Raw genomic sequence first — 25058 nt, 5'->3', positions numbered from 1 at the left:
CTCATGCTTCTGCGTCACAACAAAATCCTTGATAGAAAATGACCAGAAAAGGAAAATACTATGTGGCTGTGCAGAAGAGAAGACAACAAATGGTTCCACTTACCACTAGTCCTTGGTAATAAGGGATAAGGATAACTAAGCATGGAGACAGGAACTTTTTGTTCCTGTGTTAATAATACTTTGTACACATTTAAGTCACAACAATGTTAGCTATAGAACTTTCAAAGGAAGACAAAATCACAAAACTGTGGAACAACAAATCCACAACCAGATATTTCAGTAGACGTTGCTTCTTGGTTTTAATGCCAAGACCCTAAATGGTTTACAGAAATGATCTGTGGGCCCATTAAATGAATACAGCAGAAATAGATGAGTTGGCCATCTGTTGTCACTGCTGCTTGTTGCAACATGTAAAATAAATGTTATTAATGGCCGTGGGAGGATCTTGTTCCAGGGACAAATGGGCAGAAGCAGATTCCTACAACTAAAGGGGGAAGGAGAAGTTGCAGAGTAAAATACAGCCTTCTATCTAAACTGTTTCATTAGACATATTCACAGTGTAACGTTTTCACTCTGTTGCTGGTTTGTCAGGGAATCAATTGAATCTGTGTGTGAGGAGAAAACAGAAAATCAGAATGTCTGTCTTCTTGACAACCGGACTAAAAGGCTAATTCATTCTGTAAGTTTTTAGTTCCTAATCAGCATTGTGTACCGAAGAGCTAATTCATGCACTGTGTTGTTACACTGTTATCTACCTTGTTTATGTGGCCCTTCAGTAAAGCCATCGCCAAAGTAGTTTTTCATTTTTGACTTGCCACTGCACTATTGTCACTATTAGGACTGAACAGAACTCTAACTTTAGCTAATGCAGTGTTTTGAAAGTCTTTTTCATTTGTTTTTTCATCTCTACATGTTTAAGGTGTAGTCAATTTGGAAAAGCGCAAAATTTCAACCCCTGTCACTTGCATCTTTGCATTGACCTAACGTGACATTGCACTGCCTCTAAGGTTTCTTTCACATTTTGCCTGAGCACGACAAAAAACTAATTTAACTTTGATTATGTCTTCTGTAAATTTTATCTCCCCATATGATGGTCTTAATGCTGTTAAAAAGCCTTCTCCACACTGAATTATGCACTAAATCTCTTCATTCTATCTTGATTTAAGTTTTGCCTAAAATGCATCCAATTTTCAATTATTTAGTCATTAGTTCTCAAGTCATTAAACTTGGGTGGGTGTAATTCGGTGTTGGTATGTGTAGGTGGCTGATTTTGTACAGGTGCATCAATGTGTGACGGTGCCCATTTCGGGGACAAAACAGTTATAAATGAAATGAAGATGAAAATACAATTATGATTGCCATCTAGCCTGCACACCTGTGCCAAAACCTTCCTCTGAGAGATGATACTGGACCGGCCTGAGTGACAACATGAGACAGCATGTACATTTTCACACACAGCTGGAATGTATTTCTTACTTTACTTTGTTTTATACGCTTTATTTTTTCATTTTATTTTAACTGGAAGGAATGGTTTGACAGTTGGGTAATTATGTGTGTCTGCTTTCTTGCCAAGGATTGGATGGACAGATTGATGCCACTCTTTCTTTGTTAATTGGAGTAATCTGCTCCACTTTTCGTCTCGGTAATGATCTGTAAACAGCGTTCTGAATGAGCTGTAGTTGTCTGATTGCTTCAAGGACGACATGGTATTTTCTTTTTACGTAGTCTGTGAAAAGAGATCTTTTTTGCCTAACTTCTCTCGTTCCACAAATAAGCATGTCAATTAAGGCGTCTCTGCTGACCGTGTTAATGGACCACTAATGGCAACAACCTGGACCGGTGGAACATCGTCAAGTTTTACGGTGAATTCTGGAAGTGTCTGGTGTTCGAGATGCTGGACGTCAGCCTAAACAACTACCTTTGTAAGATTATGCGTCGACAGGAATTCAGAACTGTCATCCAGCAGGTATAGCATCAGCAAGAAGGCATCACTGAACACTGTGTCAGTTTTAAACTAAATATTATTTGTATTTCTGACCTTGTACTTCTGTTATCTCATTACTGCTGTCTCTTATTTCTGCTGTTATGATTTATAGCACTTTGTGTTACATAAATGTTCCATTTATCATTATCATATCACTTGCATCTCCTCTCCAATGAATCGCCTCCTTAATGTGGTGGAGGGGTTTGTGTGCCCCAGTGAGCCTGGGAGCTGTGTTGTCGGGGGGCAAATAGCTCCTGGTAGGGTCTCCCAAGGCAAAGTGGTCCCAGGTGAGAGGCCAGACTAATAGCAATCCATTGACCCCATATGAATCTACCAGAAAATAATTGTATGTATGTGTTTTCTATTCATACCTGTGGGAACCGCTGGGTGATTATCTCCAATGCTAAGTTCATGAATGATAAATGAGCCGCTGTAATTGAGCTTGCTACTACATGTTAGGCTTTGCAATTATTACAATATGTTTCCTCTTTTCATTTAATATTTGTCTTCCACATCAAGTGCTCCAGAAGTTATGTTGGATCTCCTGTTTTCCGTGGCCGTAGGCATCTTGTTTCTGGGCTGTGTGATTACAACCATGGTGTTCAACTTTGGGCTCTTCCCGTGGAGAATAACATAGGTGCTGCTGCACCAATGTTATTACCCTCCTTAACAGTCTCCATATTTATTAACTGGCTTTCATCAACGTCCTTATTGCTTATGTTGTGCATAAGTAAATAAGCTGAATGTCTTAATGTCTTAACCAGACCGCATGTTATTAATGTCAGACGGAAATCAAGCTCAAAAAGTTCCTGTCTCCATGCTTAGTTATCCTTATCCCTTATTACCAATAGACTAGTGATAAGTGGAACCATTTGTTGTCTTCTCTTCTGCACAGCCACATAGTATTTTCCTTTTCTGGTCATTTTCTATCAAGGATTTTGTTGTGTGACGCAGAAGCATGAGGTACAATCTAAACTGTATCACCTCTTCTGTTTGTCCACTGCGATACAACCAGCACATGGAGATAATATAACTTGTATTATCTGCACTCACCCTGACATTCAGTGGAAGCAGAGCAAGTTGTAAACACAACTCTGACATTACCTCCTTATAAAATGAATATTGTTAATGTGTAAGCAAACAGTGGTCTAGTTACACATCAAGCAGACAAAGCAACATTAGCGTGTATTTCAAGTCATGTTTCAGGTTGACGAAAGAGCTTTGTTTTGGTCCCTGCCAAATTCTGGGGGAAATATGCCGCTCTTTAGCTGCTGAATGCTCCACTGTGTACTATGCAACCAGCTAGTTGCTAACTTTGTCTGCCAGTTAGCGAGGAACAGGAAGCACACAGTTGATTCAAATCCAAAACAATGAGCTAAACCGCTTCATGGAACTAAAGGGAAACTGCAGAGCTGGTGATCATTCTTTGTGGATATGTCACCACAAACACCACTTTTCACTTTGATTTGATCAACTTGTAATGTGAAGATATTGATTATTGTAGCTTTAATGTAAATAACGAATACATATTCTTCTACTTAAATAATCAAGCTATTTTTTGGGGCAATTACCCATTAACTCTCCTATGTTGAATACACTTATTGTAAGTCACTGTGGATAAAAGCGTCTGCTAAATGACTGTAATGTAATGTTAACTTATGTTAAGTCCTCCAAAGCTCGCTTTGAAGCATATTACTGCAGTGCATCCTTTCATTGTCTCAGTGTCATGATTTATTTCCTGCATGTGTTCTTTCTGTCTCTTGGTTTGTGTCTGGTCAGATATTGCCTCTGTGTGGTAATTTCTGACTTTTCTTTATGTCTACCTATGTCCCACTTATCGTTTGCATACAAATTTTGACTATAATACTGATCATAAAAGAGCAAAATAGAGTGAAATAAGGTATTCTCTGATAAACTCACAGATCCAGTTGAAATCCTGCTCTGCTGGCCAGATAATCTTGTAATGACATAATGTTGCCATGGTGTTTATACTAAAAAAAGTCACAGCTTCCAACTCCCATTGGTACTTTTTTCATGACTGCTTGCGTTACTCGTGGGATCCATTCACATGTGCAAGAAAGCACATGTATTACAGATTAATCTATCCCTGTGCCTCTGTGCACAGGTTGATGGGACAGAGGAGAACACAAAAGACTGTGTGTGTGTGTGTGTGTGTGTGTGTGTGTGTGTGTGTGTGTGTGTGTGTGTGTGTGTGTGTGTGTGTGTGTGTGTGTTAGTTAGAAAGAGAGATGGGAGTGCATTCAGGGGTAGTGTAGGGACTTGGCAGTGGCATCCCGAAACATTCCTTTCTCTCACACACACCCCTTCCTCACCCCTCATCTCTTTTATCGTCAGGTTCCCAGAGACTGGTACTTTGTATTTATGTGTGTGTGTGTGTGTGTGTGTGTGTGTGTGTGTGTGTGTGTGTGTGTGTGTGTGTGTGTGTGAGTGTGAGAGAGAAAAGGAGATGTTGTGTACAGTCAGTGGAAGTACATAGTTCCGTGATTTGAGGCCACGTATGTCTATAGGTTGCGTGTGGGCGGTTGTTTTTGAGAGTAACCAAGCTTGAGGTGCAGCACTTGTTAAGTGGGAGGGTCACGGCAGCGACTTCACCTCACAAACATGCTTTTTTATCTGCTTAAGTAAGACAGTGTGTGTTCTGTAAGACTGTGTGTGTTCATGTACAGTGTGTATGTTGCTGAGAAGGTTACTCATCTTCTTCATGTACATTAACAGATAATAACAGGGGCAGAGTGAGGCGATGACCCAGTTTCTTTCTCTTGCAGTGCCTACAAAGTGTGCCTTTGTCTAACAGATTCATTGTGAATGTTCTCATGTGTATCACATCAGAGACCAGTTGTGTTTGCTGAGTTATCAGCTCAGATTTCACATTCGACATACGACGTGGTAAAACTAGCAAAAAGTGGCAATTTAAAGACATTAAGTAAAGTGAAATAAAACGGCCCATATTTCTTTGATTTAGGATAAACACAGCTAAAAAAAATGTCTGAGCCAGATGAGAAAATTTTGTGTTGAGAATTTTTTAGCCTAACTACGCCTCAAGGAAGTGCTATCCTGTAGAGTGACTTGTACCAGCAGTGCCAGCACTATCGCTGTACGCTCATTTGCTTAATGATTAAGCAAGGTAACACTATGTCAGAGGTGTGTGTTTTGTGTTGTGGAGTGGTTAAACAATAAATACTTTTATTTTATAGATTATATATTGCAATGTTAATGCTCAGCCTGTACACTGCTACAAGGAGACTTTAGAGATTAAGCACAATTTGAAACCCCAAATTGGTTGCCCTGGCTAATTTCTCAGCAAAAGCAGAATGTCCTCTTCTTTCAAGAGAAGAAGCATTTGCAGCAGTTCTTCTTCTTTTTCTTGTCTAAAAATCAATAGACAATAGATATCTCAACCATCCCCAGATCAAACAGCAATTCTTACCTGTGGTGGGGGAGGGAGAGATCTGCTTTGTGTGGGTGGATCTTGGTGGCGATCAGAGCAGTGACAGGAGCTGCAGCAGAGTGGGGACTAAACATGAATGCCCACCGAGTTAGTATTCGCCCTGTTTTTGTCGTAACTGCTCTGAGCCTGGCTGCTGCAGACTCCACAGGTCCATCACTATCAAAACATAAAGTCACACTGCTATGTTTATGGCCAGCAAACAGGATCCCCACCTGGTTGTGATGACTATTTTCTGTGTGTAAAGCAGAAACGTAAGCGCTCACAGCTCACCATGCAGACAAACAGATGCACACACACTTACCGGCGGCTGAGGTGGGAGCTGCTGTGGCGGGAGCTGTTGGTAATAAATGGGTGGTTGAGAATATCTTGAGGGGTAATCCTCTCTTTCCCATCCCACTTGAGCATCTCCTTCAACAGCTCAATGCACTCCCCCCTCTCACCGCCTTCTGTCTCGTTATTATCCTCCAGGCGCATCCAGTTTAAGAAATATTGGAAAATGCAACAGTGGTCAGGTCTTTTTTTTTTCTTCTAAATTGTGAAAAGACAATGAATGAAAGTTACTTTCCAGCAGCTATCGCCTACTTTACCGCCTACAGTCTGTCCTTCGTCCAGAGAACGGAAGGTGTAGAACCTGTAGTCTAACAAGTAATTAGTTGAATCCCAGTATTCATCAGGCGTCTAAGAGAAGGTTGAATGTATTTAAGACCCACATATGTCAATACGTTTATCGTGTAATAACTGCAGTAAAACTGTTTATTTTAATAATAAAAGGAAGGTTAAAGATTAATTGACTACTGTAAAAGTAGAAATAACATCTTCATCATCTACTGACTAGATTCTGTTTTCTTGAAAAACACCGTAGATTTCCAACCAGCATTGAGGAGATGCCTCAGGTGGCGGACCATGGAGGTCGATAATGAATCGTAGCTGGAGACAAAACCCATCATAAAACTATCCAATAAAAATGCCATCTGTCTCATGTTGCCATGAAGCATTTCTATGGTAAAATCATAACATTACCTTTAATTGCAAGTGACTCTAGAGTGTCCCAGAATAGATAATCAGACTTAAAATCATGAATATATGCTTTAAAAAATGTTTTCAGAAACGGCACTGATATGGCAAGCCTCAGCTGTGCTCTAGTTGTTTACCTCCCAATTAGGAATGACCAATTTCTAATCATATTTAGGCCTTGATTCTCCTAAATTCGTGTGCTAAAAACTCGTAATTCATTCAGATGAAGACTGTAAAATCCAAACATTTATTATAAAATGCTGGGATATTTATTACATATTGCGTTCAAGCTGTTTATTATAAAATGCAGCAGACTATTACATAATGCAGTGTTATTACACAATATGTTGTTACATACCTCTATAAATATCTTACTGCTACTTTTCTAAATTAAGCCAAAATGCTGTGTAGCCGGCTAGCTACAGGTGGTTTAGACAATTGTGTAGCATAACGAGAGGCTTCAGGTGTGTTTTATGCCCTGAACAGAGTCCAACTGCATGACTCAAGCACCAGCAGCTTAGAAGAAATAAAGAGTTGTGTTTGTTCAGAACCCACTGTGTGATCGCTTAAGACTTGTGAGTTGATTGGGGTAATTGACCTATTGTGTCTGCAGACCCGAGCATGAGATTCATGGGGTGTAACTCATTGAGAGAAAGGTTTGGTCAACCTTGACTGAAAACTTTGAGGGAGCCTTTATGAAATTGGTCAGAATGAGGAGGATGAAGATATTTCAGATGAGTCAGTACAGTTCCAAGATTTTCGGGTGATACCTGACGATGAGAGTGAAGGACCACCTTCGCTGTGCATCAGGCACTCTAAATCTTGTTTCCACCAAAGAAGAAAAGTAACAAGGAACCACCCACAAACTGAAGCACAGCACTGTGTTCTGCTGTCTGGAACACAGCATACAGGTTTCCTGTAGTAGCAGAAGGTTTTATTAAAGTGTTATGCATCATTTCCACCATGTCACATTCAGACTTTGGAGTTCAGGGCAGTAGTGACATGTGGATGACTTCAACTCACCCCCTCTCACGACTACTGAAAGTAGTCTAAATTATTTGTATTTCTTTAATTTAGCACAACATTCAAATTTACACTCAGGAAATAAAATATTGTTCCCAACAAAGTATCCCTAGATGTTAAATGTTAAATTCATGTTCAGTCTAAGTTGGACATGTATTGGCTTTGCCCTTCCATCGGCTTTGCCCTTCCATCTGCTTTGCCCACCCTGTTCTCTCTCTCCCCTATTACCTACACAATGTTTATCTAGACTCTCCAGCACGCAACGTATACAGGCTGCACACTCGCATGCAAAGAAAAAGAAGCTTTTCACACACAAACAAAAAAATAAGTATCCACTGAGTGCACATGAACACAACTCTGGACATTTGTTCACACACACACACACACACACACACACACACACACACACACACACACACACACACACACACACACACACACACACACACACACACACACACACAGCTGATTGCTAATTGATCTGGCTCTTGTCCAGCCCCTCAAAATGAAAAGTTGACAGTCTAAGTCAATACAGCCCTCTCAAACTCTCTCAGTGAGAAAGCTGGTTATTAGTGAGTGTGCATGTTTGTGTGGTTGTGTGTGTGTGTGTGTGTGTGTGTGTGTGTGTGTGTGTGTGTGTGTGTGTGTGTGTGTGTGTGTGTGTGTGTGTGTGTCTCCATTTGTATGCGTCTTAAAATTGGCACAAACACGGCTTTCTGTCTGTCTCAGTGGGAAAGGTGACCTGGAGACTTCTTTGTGTTTTTCGTTTACATGATGCAACAATTGCTACCTGCAGACATCAAGTGTCCCGCAGAGTATCTGACTTGATTCAACAAAAATCTGAGCAGAAGGAGAACGGCGATAAACACAAAGAGGTGGGGAAAATGTGGGACATTCTGCTAGTAAACAATGTCAACTGGTGAACAATGTCAAGAGTTATGACTGTGTTTGAGGTCTAAACTCCTTACCCTCAATTACATGAACGTGTCCATCCATCTGTTTGTGTGTTTGTGTGTGAGGGAGAAAGAAAAGATGCCAGCTCATTACCTAGGAGCCAAGTAAACAATGCCAAAGAGTTACGATTGTGTTAAGCGCTGCCTACAACTCAATTACTGTCAAGCTCTTTGGCTAAAGACGCGTGAATTCTTCCTGCTGAGCTGATCAATAAAACACTTCCCAAATCAAGCTAAACTGTCACTAATACGCAGTAAATTAGTAAACCACCTCTCATCCTAGCGGTCCCAAGATAAATCACTGCGCCGTTTACAGCAGGGTCCATTTCATTTCTACAAGTAGAAGAAGGGAATAGTATAATATCCTACTACAAAAAACAAGTATCGTTAGCAAACAAATTGTACATGTGATTTACATTTTAATGTGATTTAAGTGAAATTTCAACATTTTCCAGGCTTCTTCTCTTGATTTCCATTTGCTGTTGAGAAATGAATAAACAACAAATGAAGACAATAAAAACAAACTCATCATGTCGCTTTTGTTAAATACATGATTTATGTGCACTGTTTGAGTTAAAAACTAGGCTTTGTCATTCTGAGTGACAGTACAGTAGCTGCCAAAGGCATCAGAGTATTCTACATATCAAAGCAACCTTCACTCAAAGAGCTTCTCTTCACTTGAGGTTATCAGTAAGTGCTGGCTTCTCGGCTGAACAAAAGTGTCACAATAATTTTAGTATCAACAAAACAGACTGTGTCTTCTAGAGAGTGGTGGGATTACAATGTGTAAATCATTGTTCACAGTGTGAGTGTGTGTATACTTGGTCATTGGAAATGTGTGTTTGATATAAACAAGAGAGCAAACGCAAAATATCTGCTAGTTGAGTATTTCTGTGCTCATAACCAAGAGAAAAGTAGCCATAATAGAAGTCACACTATTGATCCACCCTTTGATCTCTACGATTACTTTCTTTTAAAAATGTAAATGTCTTCCTCTTCGTCGTCTCAAGACATGAGGAAAGACACAGCAGCCGGCTATGTCAGAGACAGTGCAGTGTATAGATTTGATCTGCTGCATAACATCCAGAAAATAGCTGCTCCAGAACCTAAGCAGGACTGAAGCCTCCTATCATGTTTATATTGCTATAATTAAAGACAAATAATACTTGATGGGGCGACTGTGGCACAGTTTGATTGAGTTTCAGTTTTCAAAATATGAATATTAGAATCACTCATGGCAGATGTTGGCTTTAGTGTGTTAACCAGGCAAAGAGGCTCCGTTCCTCAGAGATTATCAAAGAATTTCAGTTGATTAATTAGGCTTTTAATCATGAACAGCTTTCAATCCACTCTGAAATAAAGGAGGGAGGAGTAAGACTGCAGACTCTTTGAGGAATAGTTCAACATTTTGGGAAATAGATCATAAGATAAATATCCCTCTCACATCTGTCCATTATATATAAGGCCATAACCAGTAGCTGGATAGCTTATCATACAGGAAACAGCTAGACAGTCCAAAAGGTACAGTAACAAAATCCACCTACTAGCACCTCTAAAGCTCTCTGATTAGCTAGCTTATCTAGCTAGCTAATCAGAGAGCTAGCTTATCTAGCTAGCTGTTTCCTACTGTTGCCAGTCATGAAGCAAAGCTAAGCTCATAGGCAACTGGCTGTAGCTCATCAAACTTTCGGCGAGAAAGTGAAAAAGCATATTTCCCTAAAAGATCAAACTAATTTATCTGGTCAAAATGTGTTTATCAAACTATTCTGCTCATTACCTCATTGTCTGGTTATGGAACTATTATAAATAAATTAAACATGTGCATATTTATCCTTATCATAAACTTCCATGCATATGTAATACTAGTATCTCTGTGAAAACTGAAGTTGGATGTATCACCACACCATAGCAAGCTATTCTGCTCTTTCTGAGTGATAAAGAATACATGGAATTTGAATGTGATTTAAAAAAATTAATCTGAATGCTTGTGTATTTATAATTCATGTTAATTGGAGCCGAGGCTTTTTTCTATAACTGAAGACATTAGAACTGACGTCAGATAAATCAGTCAAACACTGAAATACTTTACTTACTGGATGGTCACAGTATGCAACATTTTAAAAGAATATGGTGATATTTTGAATTTCAGTCAGCTGTCACATTGGTGGAGACTGTACGGGCGATTGTGCCAACCAGTTTCAATGATGAATGATGACATCGCTAACAAGGCGATTCAGTGGACGCTAACAAAGACAAATGCATAACGTTTTTCCACAGTGTGTCAAGTGTTTGGTGAAGAAAAATGACAGAGTAAAATTCAGAATGCCCTTTGAGAGCTAATGGTGAATAAATTATATAATTGGTAAATGGAAGGCAGTTTGCTATTACATTTTGATTGAATTAAAAGTGAATTCATCTCAATCGTGTCCAGTTTTTCTAATCCTGGACGTGACAGTAATGCCCAATCTGTGTCCATCTGTCTGTATATATCATTCCTCTCCTTCTAGTCCAGTCCATGTTTTCTTCTGTGGTTCTTCAGTCAACACTTCAGTCCATGCAGCCGGTAAAGGGAGGGTTTATCCCAAAAAACAAAAACCTACCTGGGTTAGTTTCTCCAGCGTTTCATTAACTTGGAGTTTGAGGTCAATTTCCAGATAGAGGCTACATTCAACTCAGCTTGGGTACCTGACTGATGGAGTTTGACGTGGTTTACTGCTGCATGCGGGCTGCAGAGAGGTGGAGAAACAAGGTGGATTTCTGTTTTCAAAAAAGACTAAATGTCCCTTTAGAGAGGTCAGGCCACCAGACCCAGACGGTAGATCTTAGCAGAGAGGAAGGAGTGGAGGATAAAGACGATTGGCTTCGGACACGAGTGGAGATCCAGTTGCTGGAGGAAAAAGGAAAAAAAAAAAATGTAAAAAGTAGAAAAAAAAACAGAGTAATGCAAATATTACCAAATGGGACAGAATATATTTAAACGATGTGAAAATTCATTAGAGCAGAAGGAATGACAGAGAGGGGAAGAGACAGGGGAGGGAAAGAAAAGAAAAGGAGTTTGTAACGCTCATAGAAGTATATTCAGAACTAACTACACAGGAAACAGTTCCCCATGAGGCAAGGATTAGACAGACCTAGCTGGAGCTGAGCACTGCACACACACACAAACACCATCACTGTGAACAAAGCTCTGTTCATAGCCTGAATCAACGGTGGTACTATGACTCACATCCTGTTCGTCAGACCTAAAGGGAGATTTCACCTATAACTTCACACTTGGATGACTGTTTAGGTGGTCATATTTAACACTTAGCACATTGTAGTGGCTATCTCATCCAGCATATCCAGTAAAGAAATATGAGAAGACCTACATCATTACTGGTCCACAAAAATATGGTGTATCCAGAAAGTCAAATTTTCAGCATAGTTTTTTAGCAAGGCTTTGGTAGTGGCAATATCAGTCAGTCTGTCAGTTAGCCCAACACATTGGTCCAGACTGAAATATTTCCACTGTGGTTTACTGTGGACTTTGGTGCAGATATCCACGGCGGCAAAGGGATGAATCCTAATGACTTTGGAGATCCCCGACTTTTCCACTAACGCTACCAGCAGTTGATATTTGTGGTTCAGCTAAAAGTTATCGAGGGAAATGTCTCAACAACTTGCAGGATTGCCATGAATTGTTATGCTGGTGATCGCTCCACTTTTAAACCTCTGCTATCATCATCATGTCAAAACATTTAATTTGTCCAACATTTTGGTTTAAGACCAAATACCTGCTAAAATATTTAATTCTCGCCAGCCTTAGTTGTACTTTGTGTTTAGTGCTAAATAGTAAGTATTGGCATGCTAACACGCTAAACTAAGATGGTGAAAATGATTATCATTGTACCTGCTGAACATCAGTATGTTAGCTTTGTCATTGTGAGCTTGTTAGCATTCTGAATCAAACATTTAGTTAGCATTTAGCATTAGCCTTGCAAGTCAACCACAGCAGAGGTGTGTATATCATTTTTGGTTTCTAAACCCGACACATACTTCATGCTTGGTCAGGGCCCTTGGCATCATGTTCTAACACACTGGGTAGTCAAGCGCACGGTCGCAGTTACCACTTGGTTAACAATGTGAATTCAGACAAAAAACACTTTCTTAGGTTTAGGCAACAAAACCATTTCGTAAGGTTTAGAAAAAAAACATTATTGTTGGGTTAAAAATAAGTATGTAAACTAAGTAAAATGTTTACATCATAAGTGCGGAAAGCAAGTAACTTCAAAATAACTCAACAACACTTTGGGACGCGAACACCAGTCTGCTGGTTGAAAGTCCTGTGTTTGTTTGACCCATCCACCTCTTCTCCCTCCCATCCTGCGTGTTTTTTTTGGGTCTTTATACTACATCATCACAGACGCTGAAGACGCTTGTGCATCGGTGACCAAGCGAAAGGTATTTGACGCCCTGGGAATGAGAACGGACTGCCATACCTCATCAATGGTTTTAACTTTATCCTTGCTCTATAATACATTTTCTGTATGGGGGAGAGGAACTGTCAATTGCGGTGACAAAATTAGATATACATAGTCCCTGCCAAATGTGACAGTATAGTCAACACTTACAAAAAAAAAAAAAAAAGCCCAGCTGATGCTACTTTCAAATGTTGAGCTAATGAGCCATCAGCCACATCCACAAGTGCCTTGGGATTTTTATAAAGCCTTGTGTGACTGTGTTGGGATTCAGAAATGCTACAGACACCAAAATCTGTTCTGCTAAGGTAGCCAACAGAGGGTTTTGAATCAAAGCTCCAAAGTCTTTGCTTATTTGCCTTCAGCAGTATCTGAGCCGTGAAACATGAGTGTATCTGAGTTTTATACGGAGCTGTATGTGGACTGTTGTTTGAGACATTGATACAAAACGTCTCAGTTTCCAATTTTAAATCCCAAAAGCCTAGAGAGTAAATATTTTAGTTTTCAACGTCACTAACATAAAGTAAATCTCAGTGCTATGGCTTTATGAATGATGAAACATCAATGTTGTGATTCGGGGTAAAAACTGTTTGTAGAAGAGCAAAGGGAGGTTATTAAGAGCTCATCCTCCTGACACTGCATTAATATTTATATCAGTATTGTCAAATAAGATCCAAGAGGCTAATAACTGAAGAGCAGAAGTAATACATATATTGAGTAGTGAGAGTGTGAGTACTTTGAGGTACACACATCGATAACACATCGATAACTTTGAACTGAAACACCACACAGGGAGCTGTTGAGTGGTGTAAACAGATTAAAACTCTTACAGTTAGTGGCAGGCAGGCTATTTCTAAAGAAAAACACCTACGTATGTGTGAAGTTCTTTATTTTATGATGAAGTGCTGTAATTTACTTTCAGCTGTTCCACTTTCCATCTGCCTGTCTCATGGACTTGTACTCGTTGGTGTTGGTGTTTGGCTTCATTTCTCAGAAGGCCTCCTTAAACCCCCTGAGAGTAGGTATGAACACGACCACAACAAAGTAAGCTTGATATTGAAGATTGTTTTTAGCTGCGACCAGCAGCTTAATTGCTCACTCGGTTGGTTCACAAAAATTACCCCACCCTTTGGCGGCTGCAGTTTTCTCCTTAGGAGGCTGAAATGGGCATGGAGGTCGTCGTGTGTGTGTGTGTGTGTGTGTGTGTGTGTGTGTGTGTGTGTGTGTGTGTGTGTTCATGTAAGTTGCATAAAGCAGGTGTGGCATTTAGAGAGAATGGCCTATAACAAAAAGGTCCATAATGTCTAAACAGAATCATGTACCATGGCATAAATCACAAACCGTCACAATCATTTGTCTCAGACCGGTTTCAATAATGTGGGTTTACCCTGCCCCCTATACTTAAGCCAAGCCCTCTTTCATCACTCATGAACCATGCATTCACGCAGTGGTGTATGTGTGTACGTAGTCACAGCTAATGAGAATTCACACTTGTTTTTCCATCAGTGCGACGTGAAAAACAAAAACAACAAATCACATATTTAAGGCTAAAGGAAGAACATTTTAACTCAGCTTAACTTGAAATGGGAAATGATAGAGTGCAATTATTTATATTATTATTTATATATGATAACTATTTTGTCTGATAGGTTGGAGAAAATGAGAAGGTTGCCATTTTTTATTCAAAAAGTATGCATGTGGCAAAAAGTTAAATATTCCATCTGTAATGATATGATTAAATTCAAAATTCAGAGACTATCAGTGCAACAGGACAGCTTTGTACTCCAGTACGTTAAAGTCCAGATATGTTAAAACTTTATATTTAAAACCGGAACTACCCTGTGCCACATTTGGAAACACAACATTGCATTCTGGCCTATTAAAGAGACTACTGAAGAAGAACAATGGCAAATCAGCCTTTTCTATGGTGGTTTTCTACCCGTGTGCTTGTTTAACATTAGTGAGTCTAAAGAGAACTACTCGCATTACTTCACATGATTTCACATCACCTGTGTTTGACTATTTATACACAGAACTAAATGGAGTTTCAGTGGACCGTGAACAACCGAGTTCCTATCAGAGCACATCTTGTAACATGGTGTGTGTCAAAACACAATGCTTGAAAAACAAAAAACACTCACAATCTCCCCCTCCTTCCCTCCAAATTCAAGGAAGAGCATGCGAACTCCGTCATCTGAGGACATCTTTAGTTTTTCGTAGGGGTAGGACAGGAGCACTCGGGGCCTGGTGGGTGTGTGAGCACCTCTCTCCTCCCCATTTTCCCCGTCTCCCAGTTTGGGGTCAGCCAGCACAGAGAAGCCCTGTTCATAGTGAATCACCAGCCGGCACTCCTGGCTCTGGTATAGACAACCTGGAAGATGAAATAGATAGGACATTTTAACTTTTGATTGTTAGCTAACAAGATGCTTATGGACAAATCCTCTCGTTTGAATACGTTAGGGGCTTAGAATAAGTCATTACTATGAGAGGCAAAAGTTGGACTCTAAATCAGAGACTTATGTAAATAGCATCTTTATAATTGATATTGCCAACTTAAAAAATTATATTTCATCTCTGTTGAAAAACTCTCTCTCCTCCTTACTTTTATGGAGGTTGTACATTTTCTATTGTCTAATGACTTAAGTGCTAAGTGTTGGCTTGTATTGGCAGGGCCATTCAGCATGATTAATGTCTTAATACGTTACTGGGTTTGTACAAAGTGCTTTAATTTTCTATTAATATAAAAAAAGATGAACGACATCTTTTTCAGCTAAGTCAAGTGACATTCAGCTCTTCTCACGTAAAACAAAAACATCAATTACTTGTTTTATTAGTTTTTAAATACAGTTTGCTCAAAAGCATTCATTTTTAAAACAATAACGTCACATGATACATTTCCACTGAAAGTCAATACATACATGGTGAATATTGACTATATTACTGCTTCTATAGATAATAGAAAATACTTAAAACATCAACAATTACGGTTATTGTGATGACATTATTGTCTATACTTTCCCGCTGTTACTGTTCAAAAGGCATTTACCTTCTCTCTTATCTTTTTATTATGTACACTGAGCTACAACTCATGACACATTTATGATTTAATAATAAATCTGTTCTTCCTGAAGGTTATAATGTTCAGGGGTTTTTTCAACTGTGTTTCACTTATGTATTTCTGGTAATTTAGTCTCCTTATTTATTTTGATGAAGGAAGACTAAATATTGAAGACACCTCACATACAGCATTAGGTTTAGCTAGCTGAACCTAATAAGCTGGCTTCTGGGTGTAGATTTAGGCTCTTCACATTAAAATATATTGGACAGCTCTGTCATGTTGTCAAAGCCAAACTCGTGTCTTTTATACATTAAAATTTACCACATTTCACGTGACAGACGTGCAGACCAACCTGCTGAAAGTACAGTGTACAGTGTAATGTTTTAGTTCTACATCATTTCTCATCACTGTCTCTCCCTCCTCGCAGCATGTCTGGCTGAAAGCATCTATCTTAATCTACTCTCCCAATTTACACATCACTTTCCTCTGCTTTAATGACAAACCTGTCGCGTCTCCACACAGTGTAATCTAGCTGCATTTTGTCCTATTTTTTAGTGCTTTCACACCCCCCCACCACACACACACACACACACACACACACACACACACACACACACACACACACACACACACACACACACACACACACACACACACACACACACACACACACACACACACACACACACCTGCTGAAAACTTGAAATACAGAATAAGCTTCTCTCTCTTGATGACACCTAATCTATCGAGTGGCGTGTTTGTGTGACAAAGAGGCGAGAAAAGAGTTGTTATCTTTCCATTGTTTGCTGACAACCTGAGCAGGATGTGTGTGTGTGTGTGTGTGTGTGTGTGTGTGTGTGTGTGTGTGTGTGTGTGTGTGTGTGTGTGTGTGTGTGTGTGTGTGTGTATTGCATGTGAAGGGAGGGGAGTGTGTTTGCACGTGCGTACATATGACAGCGAGTGTCTGAGTGTGAAATGCCTCTAAGCTGGTGAGGACAATGAGCGTATTTTTTATCTTGCTGCCAATGTGAGACATTGAGATACACAGAGGAGTGTGTCTCTGCTCTCTCTGTGGGTTATAGAATAGCTACTATGCATGTGTGTTTCCATATATGTGCACTCTCTGTGGCCTGCGTCAGTCTCTTTTGTCCGACTGTCAACAAACCGATCCTCTGATTACTTAACCGTGTTGTCAGTCAAACCTCGCTAATCACACTAGACACACCTATATACCCTTCTCGTTGGTCTCTTTAGCTGAAGGCAATTATGAAACCAAGGATGGCAAATATGTACACAGTAACACACACACACACACACACACACACACACACACACACACCAGACTATGAAAGGCAAGTCATTATTGTGAGTTTAATTTACCCTGCACAGAGTGCAACAATGCGATCAAGTCCTAGAAATGCATGCTAAAGGTTTTTTTTTGTCATTGTTTCGATTTGTTGGCATCTCATTAGGTTCTGCACATTTTAATCTTTTTTGGAAAACTCACTCAATGATGAAAACCTAACCCTTGATGTTAGCGTTGCACTGGTTCCCTCGATAAAAAGCCGATGGGGTTTTCCATTGGATTTTGGATTATTTCAAGCAAACTAAATAAAAAATGTTAAGGATACTTAAAAGTTTTTGTTCAGCAAGATAATCTTCACAAATGAACACCACTTTTACGATTTTGAAGCATGAATGCAAACCTCAAAAGTAAAAAGCTAATTTTAGGCTATAAACAAACTACACCACGGTCACATTAGCGTGAGTAAAACATTCAATCTCTTAGGCTTGTGTTAACCACAGACCTTATTACAGGCCTCTAACCAACAACCCATTCAAAAAACCATTGACTTTGAGTCGAGAGAACTGGAAGTGCAGAAATGCTGACACATTACCAGGTTTCTATACCTATGGGAGTTTACAATACAATACAATACGAGACCAAATTAAAGGTGCACTGATGCAATAATTATTCATTATCTCAACTGATGGGGGCACAATCTCAAAAATTATAAGTGGAGCATAGCTCTAGTTCAGGCAGAGCACTGAAGTCATCAGCTGCTTGACGACCAGCTGATTAGTAATGTCCAATCATATTCAGGTGTGCAGTGCAGCCATTACACTTAGTGGCCACTTTATTAGGTACAATCAAGTAAAATCAAGTAAGACTGTTCTGCCATAAAGTTTACTTTTATGATGCCTATAATGTTCATTTTTATGACACTGTCAAAGATGTGTTTCTAATATAAATGTGTTTCATGTATATAAAAAGGGAGGCACATTTTTTTGGGGGAAAACTGCTCACTATAATGTAGTCCAATACAACATACCGGAAGCTACAACCTCAATGATAACCATATGGCAGTATTAAGCCATATTACTGCAACGTCCCGGGTTTGATTCCAGGCTTGGGACCTTTGTTGCATTTCATACCGCTCTCTCTGTCCCCATTTCTACTCTCTGTCTCTAACACTGATAAATAAAGGCAAGAAATACCCCCCAAAAATATTCAAAAAACTGAACATTCGAAACTCTGCAAGGTAGAATTCACTAAAGAGCTGCTGAATTGAATTGCATTAGATTGTACAAGTGATACCCTGATAACTTTCACTGTTAATCTGCAGTAATGTTGATGCAAACTAATTGTTCTGTTGCATTTCTCTCTGCCACCTCTTCTGCCTCCTTACAGTATGTGCTATAGTTTTGATATCAAATATTCATGTATCTGTTTGTTGAGGGGGGGATTAAGGGCCTGGTATACTCTATCAACTAGTTTTTACGATGCTGTGCCACCAAGTGTTTGTACTTTGGCTGTTTCTAACGGCCTCACTTGAAAGCAGAGTGAAAAGCCGGTCTACTGTGATATAGAACATTTTACGTATTCCTAGATAGGAATACCGCAGAAGCAATGTTGGCTTCAAACATCACTGATCAGGTGAAGTGTTGGGACCATTAAGGCAGCTACAGCAGGAAGTGCTACTGTGGGTTTTTCACTCTTTTTTTGTCTGTCAGGAGCAGAGCAGTATATTACAGTAATTTCTCCTCTCCTTGTCAACTGTGAAACGCACTAAACAACAGAGGTCTCTTGATTACAACTTCAGGAAGTAATGTTGATAAGGACACTGAATCAAATAGAAAAATGAGGCGCGCGCGCACACACACACACACACACACACACACACACACACACACACACACACACACACACACACACACACTCTAATACATAGTAATATCCCCAGAACCCTGAAGACATCCCATTCATGATGAAAAATGAGTCTCATAATGTGTAACATTATTCTAATGACGTATAAACAATCTGGCAGGACAAACGTCTCCCTAATGGCATAACAGTTGTAAATGGGGCAAAGAGTGCCGGGTCTTTGTTGTGTTCAGAAGTAAAAATTAGACCTGAAACTCTACTCTTTCACCTGAGAGCCTTGATCTGTGAGGCAAGCAAGGTTTCCCATCACACACACACACACACACACACACACACACACACACACACACACACACACACACACACACACACACACACACACACACACACACACACACACACACACACACACACACACACACACACACAGAGAGAGAGAGGGGCTTTTCAGGCTGAAACAAAAGCCCCTCTTTGATGGTGAGTGGAGAAGACAGAAGGAGGGGCAGACTGATAACACAGAGAAAGCTGAATGAATGAGGGAAAGAGGGAGGCAGTGAGACCCTAACTAACGCTTACTGTTACCATAACAATAAGTGCTAAGAGGTTTTTGCAGGACAAAACTCTTTGTCATTAGATTAAAACTTGTAAATGACAATAACAGCCGGTACAATACTTCACATTTATCATCCCACTGCGATAAACTTCCAAGTATCACAGCAGGTTACTAGGTTCATTTTCCACAAACCACTGAGGCTTTCTTTTAAGTACTCCAAGTCATTAAGCTGTTTACCCGTTCATTAATGGGACCCAATCGACCTCTCAGACAATTTTGCAGCTGTCACCTTTGACAACAATATGAACGAGAAGCCTGTGGGTGTACAGAAGGAGGGAGGAAAGTGGGATTACTAACTGTAAACATACATATGAAGCTGCTCATAAAATAATGTTTTGAATCTGTGGTTCAAGGTAGCTTGACACCACGACCAACTTTAGGTTTTTACACTTTGGTTTTTGTGCAGATTAATCAAGAGACATAATTAGGGAGCTTTAGGAAGGGAGATTTAGTTATCTTTGGACAGAGCCAGGCCAGCGGTTTCTCTCCGTTTCCAGTCTTTATGGAAAGATAAGGTAAGGTGCTTAGCTCAGGCAACGGACAGCTGGTTGCAGCTTCATATTTAGCATGCAGATATGAGTGGTATCCATCCTCTCATCTAACTCTCTGCAAGAAAGCAAATTAAAGCACAAGTCCCAAAACCGCAAACTATGTCCTTAAAAGTGCTCTCAAACATTATAATCTGCAAAACCAATGACAACTGGACAAACTATCTGCTGGATCATGACACTCATGACACAGGATTGTCATTATTGATTCCTCGTAGGTTGATTAAGACTCCAGTGAAGCGAGAAAAGCAATAGAAGACAGGGACAGCAGATATGCAGTAGACATAAGCGGGGTTTGAACCGACTACATGATAGGCAGTGCCTTACCCTGCTAATTGCTCAAAATATCAATATAACCTCTGAAAAGTTTCAGTCACCTTGGACATAATAATAACAGAATGACTGCAGGCCAAGTCCCTGTGAAATTTAATTTTGGAGCCGAACAAATTACTTTCTCCTTTAAAGTCGCTCTAAGAATGGCCTGCTGCCCGCCGAGTGATTGAGAGTTAATCTATCTAGCCTTGACAGTGAATAAACCATCACAATGATTTATCAGAATGTAACAGATGAAAAGATGACAAGGTCAGCGCGACGACTCGTCAGGTGGCAACTGCTGAAAAATGAGTGAATGCACTTTGTATGCATTATCACACTCTCAGGGAAGTGTAAATTACTTTTCTACTTCCATTACAAGAAAGCGAGGGCTTGGTGCTAACATCAATCTGTTTCAGAAAAGTTATGGGATCCATTTCAGATAAAAATTCATTGGTGAGCAATAAAGATTCAAAACCATTCTCATTTTTCTTCATTCTTTTGGCGTGTGTCACCGACCTGTATCCTAAATCTGTATTACACTTCAAAATTTAAGGAAATAAATATTTTCACCCATTGTAGCGGCATGCCTTTGTATGGTCAGATTGGCAGTCCAGATATTTTAAGAACTATTTAGCTGATTACAATGACATTTTGTACAGAAAGTCATGGTCTGCAGAGGATGAATCTACATGATTTTGATGATCCCCTGACTCTAAGCGTCACCATGAGGTTGATTTTGGATTTTGAGTGAAATATCTCAACAACTATTTACTATCCAGTTTGTTACAGACATCCATGTCTTCATCAGGATGAATTGTAATCACTCTGGTGAACTCTGCACATTTCATACTGTAGCACTATCAGGTTTTGATTAAGGTACAATACTTAGATTTTAGACATTAACACTACATACAGTGGAGGAAATAAGTATTTGATCCCTTGCCGATTTTGTAAGTTTGCCCACTCACAAAGAAATGAACAGTCCATAATTGTAATGGTACATTTATTATAACAGTGAGAGACAGAATATCCCAAAAAAAATCCAGAAAATCACATCATATAAAAGTTAGAAATTGATTTGCATTTGATTGTGTGAAATAAGTATTTGATCCCTTAGCAAAACATGACTCAGTACTTGGTGGAGAATCCGTTGTTGGCAAGCAAAAAGGTCAGATGTTTCTTGTAGTTGGTCACCAGGGTTGTGCACATCTCAGGAGGGATTTTGGTCCACTCCTCTTTGCAGATTCTATCCAAATCCTTAAGGTTTCAAGGCTGTTGCTTGGCAACTCGAAGCTTTAGCCCCGTCCATCCTGCTCTCGATGCGGTGTAGTCGTCCTGTCCCCTGAGCAGAGAAACACCCCCAAAGCATAATGTTTCCACCTCCATGCTTGATGGTGGGGATGGTGTTCTTGGGGTTATAGTCAACATTTCTCTTCCTCCAAACACGACGAGTCAAGTTGATGCCAATGAGCTCGATTTTGGTCTCATCTGACCACATCACCTTCTCCCAAGCCTTCTCTGAATCAGTCAGGTGTTCATTGGGCCTGTACATGTGCCTTCTTGAGCAGGGGGACCTTGCGAGCGCTGCAGGATTTTAATCCATTACGGCGTAGTGTGTTACCAATGGTTTTCTTGGTGACTGTGGTCCCAGCTGTCTTTAGATCATTAACAAGTTCCTCCCGTGTAGTTCTGGGCTGATCCCTCACCTTTCTCTTGATCATCGATACCCCGCGAGGTGAGATATTGCTTGGGGCCCAAAGCCGAAGGCAATTGATGGTCATTTTGTGTTTCTTCCATTTCCGAATAATCGCACCAACAGTTGAATCCTTCTCACCAAGCTGCTTGCCGATGGTCTTGTAGCCCATTCCAGCGTTGTGGAGGTCTACAATCTGGTCCCTGACATCCTTAGACAGCTCTTTGGTGTTGCCCAAGCAACAGCCTTGAAACCTTAAGGATTTGGATAGAATCTGCAAAGAGGAGTGGACCAAAATCCCTCCTGAGATGTACGTAAACCAGGTGACCAACTACAAGAAACATCTGACCTCTTTGCTTGCCAACAACGGATTCTCCACCAAGTACTGAGTCATGTTTTGCTAGGGGATCAAATACTTATTTCACACAATCAAATGCAAATCAATTTATAACTTTTATATGATGTGATTTTCTGGATTTTTTTGGGGGATATTCTGTCTCTCACTGTTATAATAAATCTACCATTACAATTATAGACCGTTCATTTCTTTGTAAGTGGGCAAACTTACAAAATCGGCAAGGGATCAAATACTTATTTCCTCCACTGTACCTGCAAAACAAATGACTTTCCCATCAGTGTCAGCTGTGCTTTGTGTTTGCTAATTAGCAAATGTTAGCTATACAGTCGACAGCATTTGGCAGCTAAATTGATGCTAATTAATTATACTAATTAATACTAATGTTGCTACACATCTGCTCCCACAAGTGGCAACAAAAGAAAAATCAGTCAATGCAGGTTCAAAGGATGGGGTGTTTTCTGTGTGATTAGACATCTGCTCAGGTTGAAGGTGGGCAGAGAATTACATGCGGTCACTGGACGCCATGCACCAATACGAATGATAAAGGTGTAATATTCACAAAGTTTACAGGAGAATAAGGAAGGTGTTAATCAAACACAGTCTGCACAATCCCACACACTCCTGTGAAGAGTTGTGTCATCCAAAATAAGTAAAACCATCCGTGTGGATGTACCATGGGCGTGCAGGGCCCTTCACTTTATCTGATGACTTAAGCTACAGCACGTCAATACTGAGCAGCTTGTTTTAGTCTAGACAGCGTTTTGTCATGGGATTAAATAAGGTGTCCTTTTAACGACACACAAAATGTGATTATTATGAAACATCTTGAGAGTGTTTAATTCAAATTGAGCTCTGCAGGCGTGAATGAAGCACTGCTATGCCAATCACAGCGTAACACCTGGATCAGTGGGTGAAGACATGATTTAGGGAGAGTTTTAACAGTTTGGTGAGGCGGAAACCGCGCTGACAACCAGGATGTAGTGTTGAGGTCTTGTATCATTTGCTGCTGGAAACAAGCTGTCTGAAGTGAAACTTAATTTGGCACGGTGTTATCATAGATGGAGAGAGGAGGGGGGCCCAGGGGAGAAGTGCAGTTCCCAGGACATTTTGTGCTTGGAGAGAAGGGGAGGCAAAGAGAGAAGGGGGGGGGCATTCTGTTGGATTTCCCTGGACGGCACAAACCCAATGCAAAATAGTGCGCACACACACACACACACACACACACACACACACACACACACACACACACACACACACACACACACACACACAAATAGCATTCCTTTCTATAAATAGCAAGTGCTTTGTCCACATCTTCCATATGGATGTCAAATGATATCACAAACCCTCCCCTATCTCAGTGTATGAGTGGACTTATAGTGTATGTTTACATTTTGCTTTATGCACTGGATTTAGACTTTATCTTAGGCGTGCAAGACCTCAGGCAGTAGAGACTTCTTGGTCTCTCTGGATACGCTTTGCTGCAGCGAGCCCAAACACGTCTGAGGATGCTTTACAGAATCCAGCATAGCGACCTGTGCTGCTCGCTCTGCTCCATCCACAGCTACATGTTTGTGTGTTCCCTTCTCCCTTCTCTCTTTAAAGTGTCTTTATCTGTTTTAAAGGTACTTTGAGTTACTCAATCGAATGTTAATGTGTTGCGTATCAGTACTCACTTGTCGTGACTTCTTTGATCATCTCAGCTGAGGCGTGACATCCGTTGACTATGTGTCTGGTCCACAGGGACAGATCCTTGGTGGTCTCTGCCCGGAACAGGTGAGTCTCGATGCCGAGTCGTGTGCCAGTCCGAGTGGCAAAGAACAGCTCTGTGCCAGAATGTGGTGACCCCCGGTCAGGGCCAGAGTGGACCAGACTGGATGAACACATACGCATAAACTATCATAATGTGAAAGGAAGGGCAAAGGCATTCGTGGTAAATCTGTTCAGATGTTATTTTCCACTTAGGTTGAGTGCAGTTCTCAAAATTGTTTGAATGATATTGATTTATTTTCTGTGTAACATTCTTTAAGTCTAGGTTAAATGTGTTAAATGTGAAGAAAAATTCTATGTGGGCCGCTACAGTCACATGATATTGCGGACTTTGGTCACAGGGTGGCAACACTGAGTAATATTTTCGTTACTCCGCCTAGTGAATCATGGTCATTCTTCTTGTTTACGCGCAAACAACCTGGAGATTTGAAGTGTAGACGGTGCTGTGACCCCGTTGAGTAAACTAGTAGGAAAATATATATATAATATATCTTATAAATTATCCTTGTAGAAATACGTAAAGTACATTATCTGTCGATATTTAACAGGATGGGTGAAATTTGGGCACTACTGGAATTCATGTCGTGGAATGTTAGGCTAATGTTAGTGTGCGTAAAGCTACAGAGTGCTGTTACAC

The 25058-nt window shown here is 40.2% G+C and overlaps 1 protein-coding gene across 1 annotated transcript in view; it reads right to left on the bottom strand.

The window, feature by feature from the left end:
- Nucleotides 1-8066: 8066 nt before the first annotated feature.
- sntb1 (syntrophin, basic 1) overlaps nucleotides 8067-25058 on the bottom strand; it is a 39350-nt gene continuing 22358 nt past the window's right edge. Inside the window, exons 6-8 of the mRNA XM_068735164.1 lie at nucleotides 24328-24524; nucleotides 15042-15271; nucleotides 8067-11330 (exon numbers count right to left, since the gene is read on the bottom strand). Of these exons, the coding sequence (XP_068591265.1) occupies nucleotides 11238-11330; nucleotides 15042-15271; nucleotides 24328-24524 (520 nt within the window). The 3' untranslated portion in view covers nucleotides 8067-11237. The remainder of the gene's footprint in view (nucleotides 11331-15041; nucleotides 15272-24327; nucleotides 24525-25058) is intronic.

This window comes from Cebidichthys violaceus, unplaced genomic scaffold (assembly GCF_023349555.1).
Source record: "Cebidichthys violaceus isolate CVI_PGR_0920_01 unplaced genomic scaffold, fCebVio1.0.p SCAF_7, whole genome shotgun sequence".
Taxonomy (NCBI): domain Eukaryota; kingdom Metazoa; phylum Chordata; class Actinopteri; order Perciformes; family Stichaeidae; genus Cebidichthys; species Cebidichthys violaceus.
Note: the sequence above shows the minus strand (reverse complement) of the source record. Positions and strands in the feature narration are given on the sequence as shown.